The sequence below is a fragment of the Trichechus manatus genome, unplaced genomic scaffold, assembly GCF_000243295.1.
Source record: "Trichechus manatus latirostris isolate Lorelei unplaced genomic scaffold, TriManLat1.0 scaffold00281, whole genome shotgun sequence".
Lineage (NCBI taxonomy): Eukaryota > Metazoa > Chordata > Mammalia > Sirenia > Trichechidae > Trichechus > Trichechus manatus.
The window spans coordinates 890,368-905,710 of NW_004444217.1; the positions used below are offsets into that span (position 1 = coordinate 890,368).

Below are 15,343 nucleotides of genomic sequence, written 5' to 3' on the forward strand. Positions count from 1 at the left end.
CAGAAATGTCCTCAGGGATCCCTCTGCACTTCTGTGCAAGCCAAGGGGGTAGTCTCCTTGCCACGCAGCACCGCCTGGCCAGAAAGGGCTCCCAACTCAAGAAAAGGAAAACAAACAAACAATTCACAAATGAACAAAAGCCCCAGGATCCCACCAGCGCAGCAGCCCAGACCGGGAAGCAGCTCCACACTCGAACAGAGCTCCACAGCCCCTCAGGAAGAAGCAAAGATGGCGCACGGAGCCAGGTATTTGAGCGAAAGGAGGGGGAGGTGTTGAGAGGTACGGGAGAAATCAAAAGAAGCAGAAAAAAAAGCAACACCAGCAGCCAACAAATGGCACTCAGAGAGCCAGCTAGTGCGGGCTGGTGGAATCCATGCAGCCGGTGTTTCTCGGACAAGAGACTGTGTCCGCGGGAAGGCCAAGTGTGGGTGAAGAAGGGTAGGGAGTGGGAAAGCGTATATCACAAATTACCGGAGCTCTGCAGCCCCTCAGGAAGAAGCAAAGATGGTGCACGGAGCCAGGTATTTGAGCGAAAGGAGTGGGGGGAGGTGGTGAGAGGTAAGGAAGAAATCAGAAGAAGCGGAAAAAAGCAACACCAGCAGCCAACAAATGGCACTCAGAGAGCTGGCCCGTTCGGGTGGGTGGAATCCAAGCAGCCGGTGTTTTCCGGACAAGAGATTGTGGCCACAGGAAGCAGAGGAGGCCGAGCGGGGGTGAAGAAGGGTGGGGGGTGGGAAAGCATATATCGCAAATTACTTGTTGGTTTGTCTCCCGCTGGAAGCTCCGTGAAGCTACTTTCTCGTATCCCCTGTTTGCTGGTCTCCGATAGGAGTCCAAGATGGCAGATCCGTGCTGCGTTAGCTGGTAGGGGACCTCTGCATGAATCTCTCCTCGCTCTCTGTTCTCTGTCAGTTTTCTCACTCCAGTTGGTGCTTGGCTGACTTCTTTATCTCTTCGTCTGATGTTTTAGGGTTTCAGGATTGCTGTTTTCTCTGTTTAGCTTAGTTTTTCGGATCTTTGCTGTGGAGGAATGGCGTGGTGCTTCTGCCTAGAGTGCCATCTTGCCAGAAGTCCTTTATTGTTATTTTTAATCCCTTGAATTATTAGTTAAGTTATAGATGGATGCTATAAGAAATATACTCCAACTGCTTAGTGACATACAAATGAAAAAATTGTTTCTTACATAATAATTCTGTGTTGTTCATGGTCTCCGGTGATGATTCAGGGACTAGAAAGATTCTAAATTGTGGCATATCTATCTTGAACATATAACTACAGAATTGCCCAGGAGTTTATTCCATTCCAGACAGTTGTATAGAGAAAGAAATTATAAATTATCAGGGCTATCTTTTTATTATTATTATTCCCTTTTCACGGAGAATATAGTTTTAAAAAAGTTTTTCAGTTCCAACTCTGTCTCAAGTGGCCCCAAGACTTTGTTTCCTTTTTGTAAAAAAGCACTAAACTTTTAAATTGTAGACCAACAGAACTTTTTGCAACAATGGCAATGTTTTATGGCTGTGTTGTCCATTAATGTCCAAATGCTACTACTGAGCATGTTAAATGTAGCTGATAGAACCCAGGGATGGAATATTTAATTTTAATTAATTTTAAAATTAAATTGCCACAAGTGGCTAGTGGCTGCTGTAATGGACAGAGCCACTCTACACTGTAGGTCTAATGCTTAACCTTTCTAGGCCGCTGTGTTTAACTGTATCACAGTTATGCAGCTTTGTAACCCCTTGTTAATTTTAGCAGTGGGGCCCCTCTTTTTCAAGTTCAGCGATGATCTTTTTTTTTTTAATAATTACACCTTATAAAGCCCTTTTTTGTGTTTGAAGAGGTGGTCGTGATCCATGCTGCCTCAAGATCCATGTTTCAGTACTTAATTATGGGTTCTCAAGTTTGAAAAACCACTGATAGTAAACAAAAATGAGAAGCATTAAAAACTTACTAATAAAGAAAAAGACATAATACTAACTTGTTTTCATACTAGAAAAGAAGCGGAGATATTCATATGCTATAAATTTCAAGTTTGGAAATTTTGAACATAGGAAATCACTCATGGTATTGACTTCAGTGATTGGAAACAAAATTTGGTCAAAAATGACTCTTCAGGATGGCTATAAGCGAAAAAAAAAAAAAAGATTAAATCAATGCAACCATAGCTTTCATGAATAGTTCTCAGTAAAAAGTTTTGAGAATTTTTGGTCTAAGAATGATTTTTAAAGTAATCGTATTTTGACAGGAAATCAATTTAACCCTACTGTTTCTATTTTCTGAAGGGTCTTGACTAGAAACAGCATTTAGAGACATGTATGTGTTTAACAATAATTATTAGCATTCTAGGAAGATTAAAATAATGCCAATCACAGAATTACATCCTATAATTCTATTGCTTATTAAAATAATTTATTATACTGTGCAAATGGGTCTGTAATAGCTTTCCTATCTTTGAATCACTAGGGATGATATACTTTATTTTGCATCCTCTGTTTATGGAAACAGCTTGATTTTTCTTGATTATTCCATTATTTCTCATTCATATAAAGTAATCTATTCTGTGATTCTATGATGTTATTGTCCTAGAACTCTCAAACTCACCAGATACTAGCTATTTCTCCAAAAGTTACAAGACAAGGGGAAAAAAAATTCCACATTGATTTCATTTTCTACTTGGAGTATCAACAAAATCATGTTTGAAAAGTATGTGTCTTATTGAGGATATCAAAGTCATTTTATTTCCAGTTCTTTTCTGTTACTTAGCATCCTGATGACCCTTGTAACTCAAACTTTGTGCATAAGGACTTCATTTAAATAACAAAATCATAGACTTACTGTATTTTTCATCTTGAGGTGAACATAGAGATAATTTTGAAAAAATCCCCACATTATCTAGATGCGGACATTAAATCCTTGTGGGGGAGGGCTTCACCAAGTCGAGATGGTAGCAGAATATAGGCCAATGACCTGAATCCAAGCCAGGTACTTGGACATTCTCAATTTAAAACATTATTATATTTGATTTCATCAAATTGATCATTCACTGGGCAGGTGCTCTATAGGAATTCCATTTCATTTTAACATGAAGGGTAAACTGTTAGTTTTATATTGTCTAAAAATTGTTACATATCTGAGCAGGTCATATTTTCAGAAATATTGTTTTATGATGATGCCTAGATTGTCCTCAAATAAAGCTACAAAACTTACTGGATGTATAAGTTTACTTTTCTTTCATGCTGTGTTAACAGACAGTGTGTTACTAGAACAAGGATATTAACATGGTAAAAATTATGCAGAAATACTTTTTAAAATTATATTTAAAGACTGATGATTTGTCAAAGGAACCATGCAATTGTGAAGATGTGATACCAGCCATGCCCCAGTATCTCTCACTTGGACTATTCCATTGCACACTACTGGTCTCTTAGCTTTCACACTTGCTTCTATCAAATCCACATGGCAAAGAGTGTTTTCTGTTTAACATATAAATCATGTCACTGTCCGCTTTCCACATTTCAGTAGCTCTCCTTTGCCCTGCAGATACAATCCAGAGTATGTTTGCTATGGTTCTGTTATCTCTCCACTCCTCCACCAGCCATCTCTACACGGGACATGCTGGCCGGTGAATCCCTAGATGCTGGCCACCTGCCTCGTTCCTCTAAACAACCCTTCTGTCCTACAAAGCCTCCCGTCCAGCTTTGCAACCTCAACACCGAGGCGGAGCCTTCAGGCTTTGGCTGTATCGTAGAGCAGTCTTTGCCTTCTATTTGCATGGTTGCAGTGGTTACGCACTTGGTTGCTAACCGAAAGGTTAATGTATGTGTTTACTGTAGATTGCATTATTCATGTAATCCCCTGGACATTTGACAACTTCTGGTAGCAGTTGGAGCCCTGGTGGTGCAGTGGTTAAGAGCTACGACTGCTAACCAAAAGGTCAGCAGTTCAAATCCACCAGCTTCATGGAAACCCTGTGGGGCAGTTCTGCTCTGTCCTGTAGGGTCACTGTGAGTTGGACTCGACGGCAGTGGGTGTGGTAGTATGGAAGAGTTTCAAACAATATCTCAAATAGCTTGCTGTTTTAAAAGTAAGCTCCAGAAAAGAGGGGCCTTATTTATATTTTTCAACTTTTCTTTCCCAGACCAAGGTCAGGACCTGAAAAGTAAATACGAAATGAGCAATTCGTGTTTGGGATTTGTTTTTGTTTGTTTGATTGATTAGGATACCTCTGCTTTGATTCTACATACAGTTTTACCAAGAAAATTGAAGTAGTGGGAAAATTTTTCTATTTTCTTCTCTATATTTCTATGGAAATTCCACAAATACCTCATTTACCTCTGTGTCCCCATCTTCTAGTTCAGTGATACACACATGGAAAGCACTAAATATGTTCTGAATAAATTCCAAAAGACTGGAAAAATTATGAATCTCTCAAGTCCAAATATCTCCTAGAGTAAGTATTTATTTAATTTTTAGTCCTAAATATCCATACCTATAGTCGCAATTATTTTACAATTAAAAGTATTAAAAACAAAAAACCCATTGCCATCGAGTTGATTCCAACTCATAGCAAACTAAAATTACGAAAATAGATTCTGTAAAACCAGAACATAAAATTAACTACTTCATCTTACAGAGAATTCCACTTATAAATGGCTAAAGGATTAAATCCTTCTGATATTCAGTTTTCAGAAAATCTCCACATCTCCAAACACATGCTCTCTTCCCTGCCAGTTTACGGAGTTAATATTTTACTTTCATTTGTGATAAGCAGAAAATAGCAAGTAAAACAAAAACGAGATTAACAAAATGACGTGTTTAATCTAGCTTAAACCTAAAAAGTAAAAATTGTTGAAGGCAAATTTTGAAATATGTTTCAAAAGACTGACATTGTATCTAATGCTATTTAGGGCGCTGTGCCTTAGTGGGGTGTACCCAGGTGACCATCTTTGACAGTGTAGTTCTGACGCCAGCCCAACTCTTTCATTTCTCTGTACCGGCCCCCATCCAGTGCACCCTGCCGCCTCCCATTATAGCGTGTTGTTAATTGTAAAAATATCATCTTGTGGGGAGGCAGAAGACAGATAGCTATGTAAATTACATGATAGTTACGATTTCTCTGTTTCTGTGAAATATAATCACCATGGTTCTATCAAGATTCGGAGCATTATTGAAGTTATTATTTCTCATGCATTAATTATACTTTCTTTAAAAGTGTTTTCATTGCCTTGGATAAAAATGAATTAATTCCATTATTAATAGGATATAATTATTTAATAATATTTATGCGCATCTAATGCAGCATGCAAGGAACCCTGGTGGTGCAGTGGTTAAAGCACTTGGCTGCTAAATGAAAGGTCTGCATGTCGAATCCACCAGTTGCTCCAAGGGAGAAAGATGGTGGCAGTCTGCTCCCAAAAAGATTACAGCCTCGGAAACCCTATGAGGCAGCTCTACTCTGCCCTGTAGGGTTGCTATCAGTCAGAATCAACTCGACGGCAACGTGTTTAACACAATGTGTATCATGATAACCTATTCATTCAGAAGAAGCTTAAACATTAAAAATAATAATATATAATGTCATAACTGTAATAGTAATTGTCAAATAATGGATGACTGATAAGTACCAGATGCTTTATATATTGGCCAATTAATCCTTGAAACTATCCTGAGAGGTGTTACTATCCCCACCTTACTTTGAAACAAATACCTCAAGATTAAAGGCGGAGGTAGCTGACTCTTGAGTTGGTTCCCTATACTGACAATATTGCTTTATTTTGCTTGCTGCTCATGGCATCGTTCAGATTAAGCTAATAATTTTCCATCTTTGCTTTTTAGGATTTGATACTAGTATTTTGCCAATTTGCAAAGATTCACTTGGCTGGATGTTTAACAGACTTGATACAAACTATGATCTGCTGCTGGACCAGTCAGAGCTGGGAAGCATTTACCTTGATAAGAATGAACAGTGTACCAAGGCATTCTTCAATTCCTGTGACACATACAAGGACAGCTTGATATCGAACAATGAATGGTGCTACTGTTTCCAGAGACAGCAAGGTAACGGATGAGACTCCTCAGGACGCAGATAGTTGACTGGCGGGCCAAGTTGACGTATTCCTTCAGGATGGTAGATGTTTTTCTAATTGGAGTGTGTAATAACGGAGCAAATAAACAGCATTCTGAACAATGCCTCCACTAGAGATGCAAAGCATGCTAAATATGATGAAAAAATTCAATTAATACTTTATAGTAATGCAATTTATTAGTTTCCATTATGAACCACCCAAAAGCACTTCGAGATATGAGACCGTAGATGTTAAAAGTAATCATTAAAATTAATTTGCTATCTGCTTTGCCTATGATGTAAAATAAATGGGTTTTTTATCACTATACTGTGGAGTGTTAACGTTCTATTTTGTGATCTTATTAAATGAGCTGAACGAACCACAGCATTCACCCTATCATTATTTTTACTCATTTAAATTTTAAAATGGCTTGATCTTTCAAACTTTCTGAAATAACTTAGCTTTTTCAAAATTAGCTAGCAAAGAAAATGTCTTAATTATTTCAAAGAGGTGAGGCAAGATGAAGAGTTGGATAGATGCTAGTTCTTTATGCATTCTTCTTTATTAGGAAATGTCAATCTGTAAAATTGGAGTTGTGCTATATAATCAATGGGCATGAAAATTTAAATGAAAAATGTATAGGAAAGTAGATCCAAAGAACTCCCGTTATGCTAAAGTTTGAGGACGTTTAGGAGGCAATGATACAGGCAGTGTTGGTGCTGATATTAATGCTGGTGGGAATTAGGCTGAGGTAATATACTTGCTATTGTCAGTGCATTTTAAAATTCTTGACAGCTGAGAGAATGAGCAAGCTACTTTAGATTCTACTAATGATTCTCTGGTGTTTCATATGGAAAACTAACACATTTTACAAAGTATTTTACCATCTGAATTACTTTTTCATATATTAATAACTGTTTAGTGCTTAGGGATGCCACGACTATCCATAAATTGATTAGTGGTGAGTCAGTAAAAGGGTTGTAGAGTAGTTTAACCTTTAATAAACTATTTCAAAGAAAGCTCAAATACAGATTTACTTTAGTAAAATAGTTTAAATCATACACACACATACAACACAAGTTGTTGACTTTACTAATACATGTAAGCTTTCCAGGTATTTGGGCACCATTAAAGAACTACATGCTCCTTTTAATGACCAGTGTATATTTAAGTAAGTAATTTAAAGAATGAAAAAGTAAAGAAGCAAGTCTAGATAAACTCCCATAAAAGGACACGTAATCAAATAGTCTTTTGTTAGTACGGAAAAATATTATTTTTAACTTTATGTTATGATAGCAGATTTTAGGTGTTTATACATGAACATTTAAACATATTTTAATAACTCTGAATCTATAATCTACAGAAATAAGTACGCTCATCTTCAAACATTTCTGGGTCTTGCCGTCATATTTATAGACCAAAGAAAGGTCCCTAAAGCAAAATTTTGCTGTATGTACTTTTCATATATTAGGTAGTTTCCTCTCAAAGTTTTAAAAACTTGATAGTCACATGAAGATTTACTCTCTGATATCATTTAATGCTTGGCAGAAATATTTTACTAAATGGAATCTGAGACAATACAAAAGTTTATGCAACTCTTCAAAAGCCTAGGGGAGTTTGGGCGGTTGTATTCATTCCTTAACTGTGCTAGAAAAAGTTACAAAAGTTAGGGCGGGGAAACTGAGAGGGCTCGTGACATTGTACTACTTTATATGTAATCTTTCAGTTCAATAAGTAATTTCAAAGGTGAATAAACATTATTATTATTTTTTTTTTTTTTTAAGATTTCCTCTTACAAAACAATGGCTTTTCTCATTTATCTGTTCAGTACAGAATACCACATGTTCCCTGAGCTGCTTTTAAGGGTAATGGAAAAACCTGGAAACACAGGTGATGATGGTTGAACAACATGACGGGCGTTATAAATGTCACCAAACTGAACATGGAAAAATGCTGAAATGGCAGATATTTTGGTGCATCTATATTTAGCACATTAAAAATAAAAGAACACCAAATTCTCAGCTTGATTATAGTTGTACGTAGAGTAGAATAGGAGGTTATTTAATCCAAGTTGACTTAAAACTGCGATATAAGATTAGAGTTGAATAGTGGTGGAAAATAAAGTAGTGTTTTTCAAAAATATTAATGTTAATTTCAAAAGTTTAAAAATGAGATTGAGAATGTAAAATTTCAAGCAAGTGAAATTCTTAGTTTTCTGAAAAATGTTTTAACATTAGTTCAAATACAAATCTGTTTCCATGACTAATTTTCTGAAATCATGGGAATTAACACAAAATATGTAAGATTATGGTTTCTAGAATTCTTTATTGTAAGCAATCCTGAAAGACTGAGTAGGAGAAAGATTGATTTTGGATTTTGAATACTTCATAAGTATGTTCTAAGCTTCCAGTTTAAAAAAAAAAATATATATATATGATTTGCTATTCCATCTATATTCCTGTTTTGTGAAATCAAGGGAAGAGAAAGAAAACTGACATTTATTCAAGTCCATCTAGTCTTTCACATACGTAAAATTATTTATTACTCAAAGAAACCTGTGAATGTGTTTTTATTATTCTCATTTATGACTAAGTACTGAAAATTATTGATCTTTAAATAACTTTTTAATTTATTACTTACTCTTTAAATTATAGAATAAGTAAAGGAACTGGGATTTGAAACTAGAGCCCTTCTTTCTCCAAGCAGTTTTAATGCTATTTTTATAATTTGCAAGGTTATTATTTACATAATGTCATACAGACATCACTTCACAAATTTTTGGCAAGTACTATTCGTACCAATACCATCAGCAAGTCTTATTTCAATAAAAAATATATCCAGTACTTTTTCATCAGGATTACAATGAAAATGGATGATATTTTTAGAGGTCATTTATACATTTTACCTGCAGATAGAAATATCAAAGTTGGTATCAACTAGGGTTAATTAAATAGTTTTTTAAAGGAAATGCTTTTTTTTCCTGTTGAATAAGAAAACGTTAAATAAGGAGAATGTTGTCCCTTAGCATAATGAGTATTTGAAATTTCCATAGATGAAATGAGTCTAATAGAGATAGATGGGCAAGTATCTGCATTCCGTGAGAGGCTGTGTGACTAACAAAATGTTGAGAGAATGAATAAGGGCAAAGGGTTTATTTAGAAGTTAGAGGGCTGGCTTGCTGCCTAACTTCGGGACACCATTCATAGGGTTGTGTAGGTGGAGTTATGAGGTCCACAGCCTGTGAGGCCCCATGATGCCAGCTTAGGTACTAACTCACAAACTCCATAATGTTGTGTGCCAGCCAGTTGATTCTGACTCATAGCAACCCTATAGGACAGAGTAGAACCGCCCCATAGGGTTTCCTAGACTGTAAATCTTCATGGAAGCAGATCACCAGGTCTTTTCTCCCAAGGAGGCAGTGGTGGGTCGAAGTGCCGACCTTTCAGTTGGCAGCTGAGCACTTAACCTTTGCACAACCAGGGCTCCTAAACTCCTTAATATACACTTTTTTTTTTTTGTTTTTACTCTAAGTTGTCTCTATACATCTGAAGGCTAATAAAAATATACTCCCTGGAAAAGACTAACTGAGTATAGGAGAAAAAAAATTTTTTGTATCTTAGTAGCGATTCCAAGAAGTGGAGCCCTGGTGGCATCGTGGTTAAGATCTTGGCTGCTAACCAAAAGGTCAGCAGTTCAAATCCATCAGCTGCTCCTTGGAAACCCTATGAGGCAGTTCTGCTCTGTCCTGTAGGGTCGCTATGAGTTGGAATTGACTGGACAGCAGTGTTTTTTGTTTTTGTTTTTTATTCTAAGAGACACTGGTGGTTCGTGGTAGAATTCTCACTTTCATGTGGGAGACCAGGCTTCCATTTTCAGCCAAAGCACCTCATGCACAGCCACCCCTCTTCTGTCACTGGAGGCTTGCCTGTTGCTATGACAGTGAACAGGTGTAAGCAGAGTTTCCAGACTGTGAAGAAAGATCTGGCAATCTGCTTCTGAAAATCACCCAGTGAAAACCGTACAGATTACAGTGGTCTGATCCCAGGTCACTGGGACGGTGCAGGACTAGGCAGCGCTTTGTGGGGTTGTCCGTAGATCTGGGACCCACTCAACGGCAGCTAACAACAGCTACTACTGCAGTAATCATACAGATACGTTTTTCATTTGTTTTCCCCAGTGGCACTTTATTCAGGTCAAATAAAAATGCATTGCTACTGTTGTATTGAAAATTATCGGTTCCTTATATAGATCTTGTATGAATGGCCCCAGTGTAGCGTCACATTTGAGTTTTGAAATCCAGAATGCAAAACATGTAATCAATTTTATTTTCAAAAGCATTGCACTTACTTAATGTTTTCCATTCTTCTTTTTCTTGACATGAGTTTAGACTATTTAATTGTAAATTTATTGATTAAATTAAAGTATGTTTTGTTCGTTCATGATTCTCATCCAAGTTTTGAATACATAAAATCCAGAATCATCCAAAAATTTGTAACACTATTAGATAGTAAACAGGCTAGGGAAAATAAATTTTCTGGTATAAGTCTGTATCTCTACCCTAAACTAAAATACCTGTAGTGTAATCATGTTCAAACATCCATGCAATTTGTTGGGTTACTACTCTTTCATCTAGATTAGTTCTTTGCAAGTGAGTTTAAATGGCAAACAAGTTTTCAATTAAATGCTCCAGGTATACCTAGACTTACAGAGCTGGCTCATAAATCATCAAACCAAACCCGTTGCCATCCAGTTGATTCCAACTCCTAGCGACCCTATAAGACAGAGCAGAACTGCTCCATAGGGTTTCCAAGGAGCAGCTGGAGAGGAGAAAATATTTTAAAATTAAATATTGTGTATATTTGACAGCCTAATCTGCCATGTTTTCTCTTGAGATCTTAAAATGTTCCCCTACCCAGATCTTACAGGACTGACATTCACTTTTGAAAATCAGGCTTATTTAGTAACGTTACATTCAAGAGACAGACTCAGATATACCTGAATTTTCAAGCACTCCAGTAGTGAACATGTAAGCAAAATTACTTCTTCTTTATGAACTACTTTCAATATAATACTGAAACTTTAGCTAGAATCCTTCCTCTTCGTTCTAAGATATCATATTTGGAGGATAGTAAACTTTAAAATGTTGATTTTTGTAAAACCGTACTATGCAATTGGATTGCTATTCCTGTGCTACTGAGTGCAAGAGATTCTCAAGATTATTAGTAAAAGCAAAGGGGTAAATTGGACCAATTTCAGAATGGACTGGAACAATAAGATGATCAGTCAGGCTTTACAATCAAATTACTTTTTTTCAGATTTTAGAGTCTACAAGATTCACACTTTTTTTGCCTCAAATATTAAATGATCATATTAAGCACTTTATTTCTTTCCTTCATTTCACTTTGCTACTTTAATAATTGAATATTGTTAAGACTGATAAAAGATTTTAAATCTGTTTGAATGAAGTCCACCTTGCCCTCTTCCTAGCACAGTGTAGCGCAAGACAGAAGATTCTGTTTTGTTGTTTTACTGTTTCGATAGTTTACGATGAAATTTTCACATAGCAAGCATTAACTGCAAGTTTTTAGACTAGAAGTATAAAATACACTGAATTGTTTTTTAGGTAAGAATATGTAAGGATAATATAACCCAAACTGTACCCTTTCTATTTACAATTTTGCAGTTCTTTTCAAATGCGCTCCTTTAAGTGCATGAGTTTGAAAAAGTAGGCAAATACTTATTTTCAGACTTTTTTAAGTGTTTTAAGATTATTGTTTAAATGATGGTTTAGCAGACATTATTGTACGTTCTGCCTTATTTCCAAATTGCGCACGTACAGGAAACATCTGTATGAAAGACCAAATTTTGTTGACATCATACAGTTTTAAGAATTATAGTAGTGCCTCTGATAGAACTTGAAAGAAGCATTAATCTTTTCATAGGTGACTTCTGTAGTAAACAGCTATGTCTCTGTATCTTAGGGGCTGTTGTGAGTGAGAGGAGAACAGGCAGTTAATTGTTCTGGCCGCAGTCAATGAGTAGGATTTACACTGATGAGTTGGTTGACCTTTTAAAAGTAAATGATAACTATTTTTTGTCGTATAAGTATTTATACCATTCTTATTTTGTTCATCCCATTTACTCATTCTGAGGAAAATCAAGATGATCTAATAATAATTATAATTAGAAAAGTATATTATATACATGTATATGTAAATATGAAATAGATACATATTATACATATATGATTTTTGAAAAATTGCCCCCGATTCAATGCCGACACAGAGCAATCCTATAGAACAGAGTAGAACTGCCCTGTTGGGTTTCCGAAGCAGAAACAAGGCTGAAATCTTTACAGAAGCAGACTGCCACATCTTTCCCCCCAGGGAGGCTGGTGGGTTTGAACCACCGACCTTATGGTTAGCAGCCTAGCCCTTAATCTTGGCACCACCAGGGCTCCTTATATATAATTAAGAAAGCACACAGACACACACGCACGCACACATATATACACCCCTGCACACAAATATACATGTATTCTTGTGTATGTATCTCCATAAGTTCAAGAACTAGTGTCTCCTAAAGGCTTGTAAAGTTAAGAGAAGTTTAATAAGGTAGAAATCACACTTTCTTTAACTATAATCTTTGAAGGAACGTGTTTAATGTCATTGCAGACCCGCCTTGCCAGACGGAGCTCAGCAATATTCAGAAGCGGCAAGGGGTGAAGATGCTCCTGGGTGAGTAATAGATCTTTTTTCTGAAGGCTTTGTTGCCTACATAAATAATGCCAGGGAAACAGAAACATAAAATCAATATTAATCCAGCAAAGCTGGACTGCACTAAATTTCAGCAACAAAATTTATGAAGTTTTTGAATGCCATTAAACCTACTTTTATTACCTTAACTGTTGAAAGGTATTATGTCTGGTTTATTACCCTGATATAATGTTCGTTTCGAAAGTTATTAAGTAAAAAAGAGATTTAAACAATGCGAAAGTTAAAGCATCAGCAGAAACTTCAATTCTAATTCCATAGTTAACAATTCAAGAATTGATGGCCATATATTTATATGATATTGAGAGCAAATACTTGTAGAGATGAAGCAAAAACATTCCCAGAGTACCTCAGGGAATTGGAACAGACTTTTTAGTGTTTTTCATTTGTACTTTTTAGTAACTTAGTCATTCTGTGCGGGTGTGTGTGTGTAGGAGCCCTGGTGGTGAAGTGATTAAGAGCTCAGGCTACTAACCAAAAGGTCGGCAGTTCGAATCCACCAGGGGCTCCTTGGAAACCCTGTGATACCCTATGAGGGCAGGTCTCCTCTGTCCTGTAGGGTTGCTAGGAGTTGGAATTGACTTGATGGCAATGGATGTTGGTTTTATATGTATGTATATGTTGTATATATACATATATATATTTGTCATTATTGTTGTGTGCTGTCGAGTTGATTCCGACTCATAGTGACCCTATAGGACAGAGCAGAAGTGCCCCGTAGGGTTTCCAAGGCTGTAAATCTCTACGGAAGCAGACTGCAGCATCTTTCTCCTGCAGTGTGGCTGGTGGGTTCAGGCTGCCAGCGTTTTGCTTGGTAGCTTAGCACTTTATCTACTGCACAGCCATATGTAGAAAGATAAACGGTTATTTATAGGTAGGTAGGCAGGCAGGCAAACAGAGAGAGAGATTAGGTGGATAGTCCACATTTCATCCAAAGCCTTGAAGTATTAGAATGTTTGACTATCAACAGTTTACTAAAATATTATGTAAGATTATTTTGTGTTCTTGTAAGTATACAATTTTTACAAAAACTTCTTTATTTTGAATAATTTTAGATTCATAGAAAAGTTGCAATGATACTAGAGTTTTCATATACTCTTCCTCCAGCTTCCCCAAAGTTATCATCTACCAGATAACCATGGTACATTCGTTAAAACTAAGAAATTAATTGCTATACAGTTATTAACGAAACTGTGGACTTTATTTGAATTTCACCAGTTTTTTTTCTGATAGCCTTTTTTTATTTTCAGGATCTAACCTGGTGGTGCAGTGGTTAAGAGCTCAGGCTGCTAACGAAAAGGTTGGCAGTTCAAATCCCCCAGCCACTCCTTGGAAACCCTATGGGGCAGTTCTACTCTGTCCTATAGGGTCGCTATGAGTTGAAATCCACTTGATGGCAGTGGGTTTGGTTCTTGTTTGGTTAATCTGAAATACCACATATGCAAGGTTTTCCATGTGTGTTAATGTCCTTGTGTATTTAGTGACACTTAATTCGATAAAGTTGCTGGATCTGATTAATCTATATTATATTTTGACATGCGACCTTTGCAATTATAATATTGTTTGTTTAGATGATAGTTTTCCTATTACTTGAAAACCCTTAGTTCAGTCACACTGGACAAAATAAAAAAGTCTCATGGTTTGTAATAAAGCAGTTTTAGATGTGAAAAATTACTCTTGATAAAAGCTAAAATGTGTATGTTTTCTCTTAACTCCGTCCCCAGACGCATGGAAATCCTGCATCCATACATCCGTTGGTTTGCTGCCACGCGTCACAGTTTAGCCCCGTGCAATAGGGAAAGCCATTCAGATTCAGCTGGAAAATATTTTAGACTTGATCGAGGCTAATGAGTGACAACATCTATGAAAATTCAGATTTTGATTATTTGTAGTTACACAGACAAATAACATAGTGCTTTTTTCCAGATCACTTTTATTCTTAAAGAGTATAAATGAAAGTCATTATTACAGAGTATTAAATGGCCTAAATATTTCTTCTTATGTGAGCAGGACAATCCAATCATCTGCTACCTTAAAATAGATCAGTTGTTATACAGGAGTAGGGTACCATGTATTCTAATTTGTCAGTTCACTTCACTGCAGCTGTAGCTTTATTCTGAATAGTGCTCGGTTGAACTTCGAAAGTGTTCTAGCGTAAAGGATAAACTGTCTGGCCACAGTAACCATATGTATATCATTTTCATGTTACATATGTCAAATCATAGCATTGTTTTAATATATAGGGATAGTTGAAATGAGTTCTTCTTGTTGCTGGACCTTAAATCTACAGAAGGTGTTCTCAAGTTTTCCATATTGGTGATATTGTGTCTACCTCACTTAAAGACTAATAGTAAATAGATTTCAAATGGATTATAATTTTTAAACTAAATTAATCATTTACACATCAGAATTATCAAACTTTTGAAAAGAGTAAAATGTTGATCTCATATGGTTGCAAGACTAAATGAGATCATTTTGTATTTTAAACATGTATTCATTTGT

General features: G+C 36.3%; 1 protein-coding gene across 7 annotated transcripts in view; it reads left to right on the plus strand.

Moving 5' to 3' along the window:
* SPOCK3 (SPARC (osteonectin), cwcv and kazal like domains proteoglycan 3) overlaps positions 1-15,343 on the plus strand; it is a 529,200-nt gene that overhangs the window by 509,407 nt on the left and 4,450 nt on the right. For all 7 annotated transcript variants that reach the window (XM_004390070.1, XM_004390071.1, XM_004390073.1 and 4 more), the window contains 2 exons: positions 5,839-6,060; positions 12,743-12,805. In XM_004390070.1, coding sequence (XP_004390127.1) covers positions 5,839-6,060; positions 12,743-12,805 — 285 coding nt within the window. The remainder of the gene's footprint in view (positions 1-5,838; positions 6,061-12,742; positions 12,806-15,343) is intronic.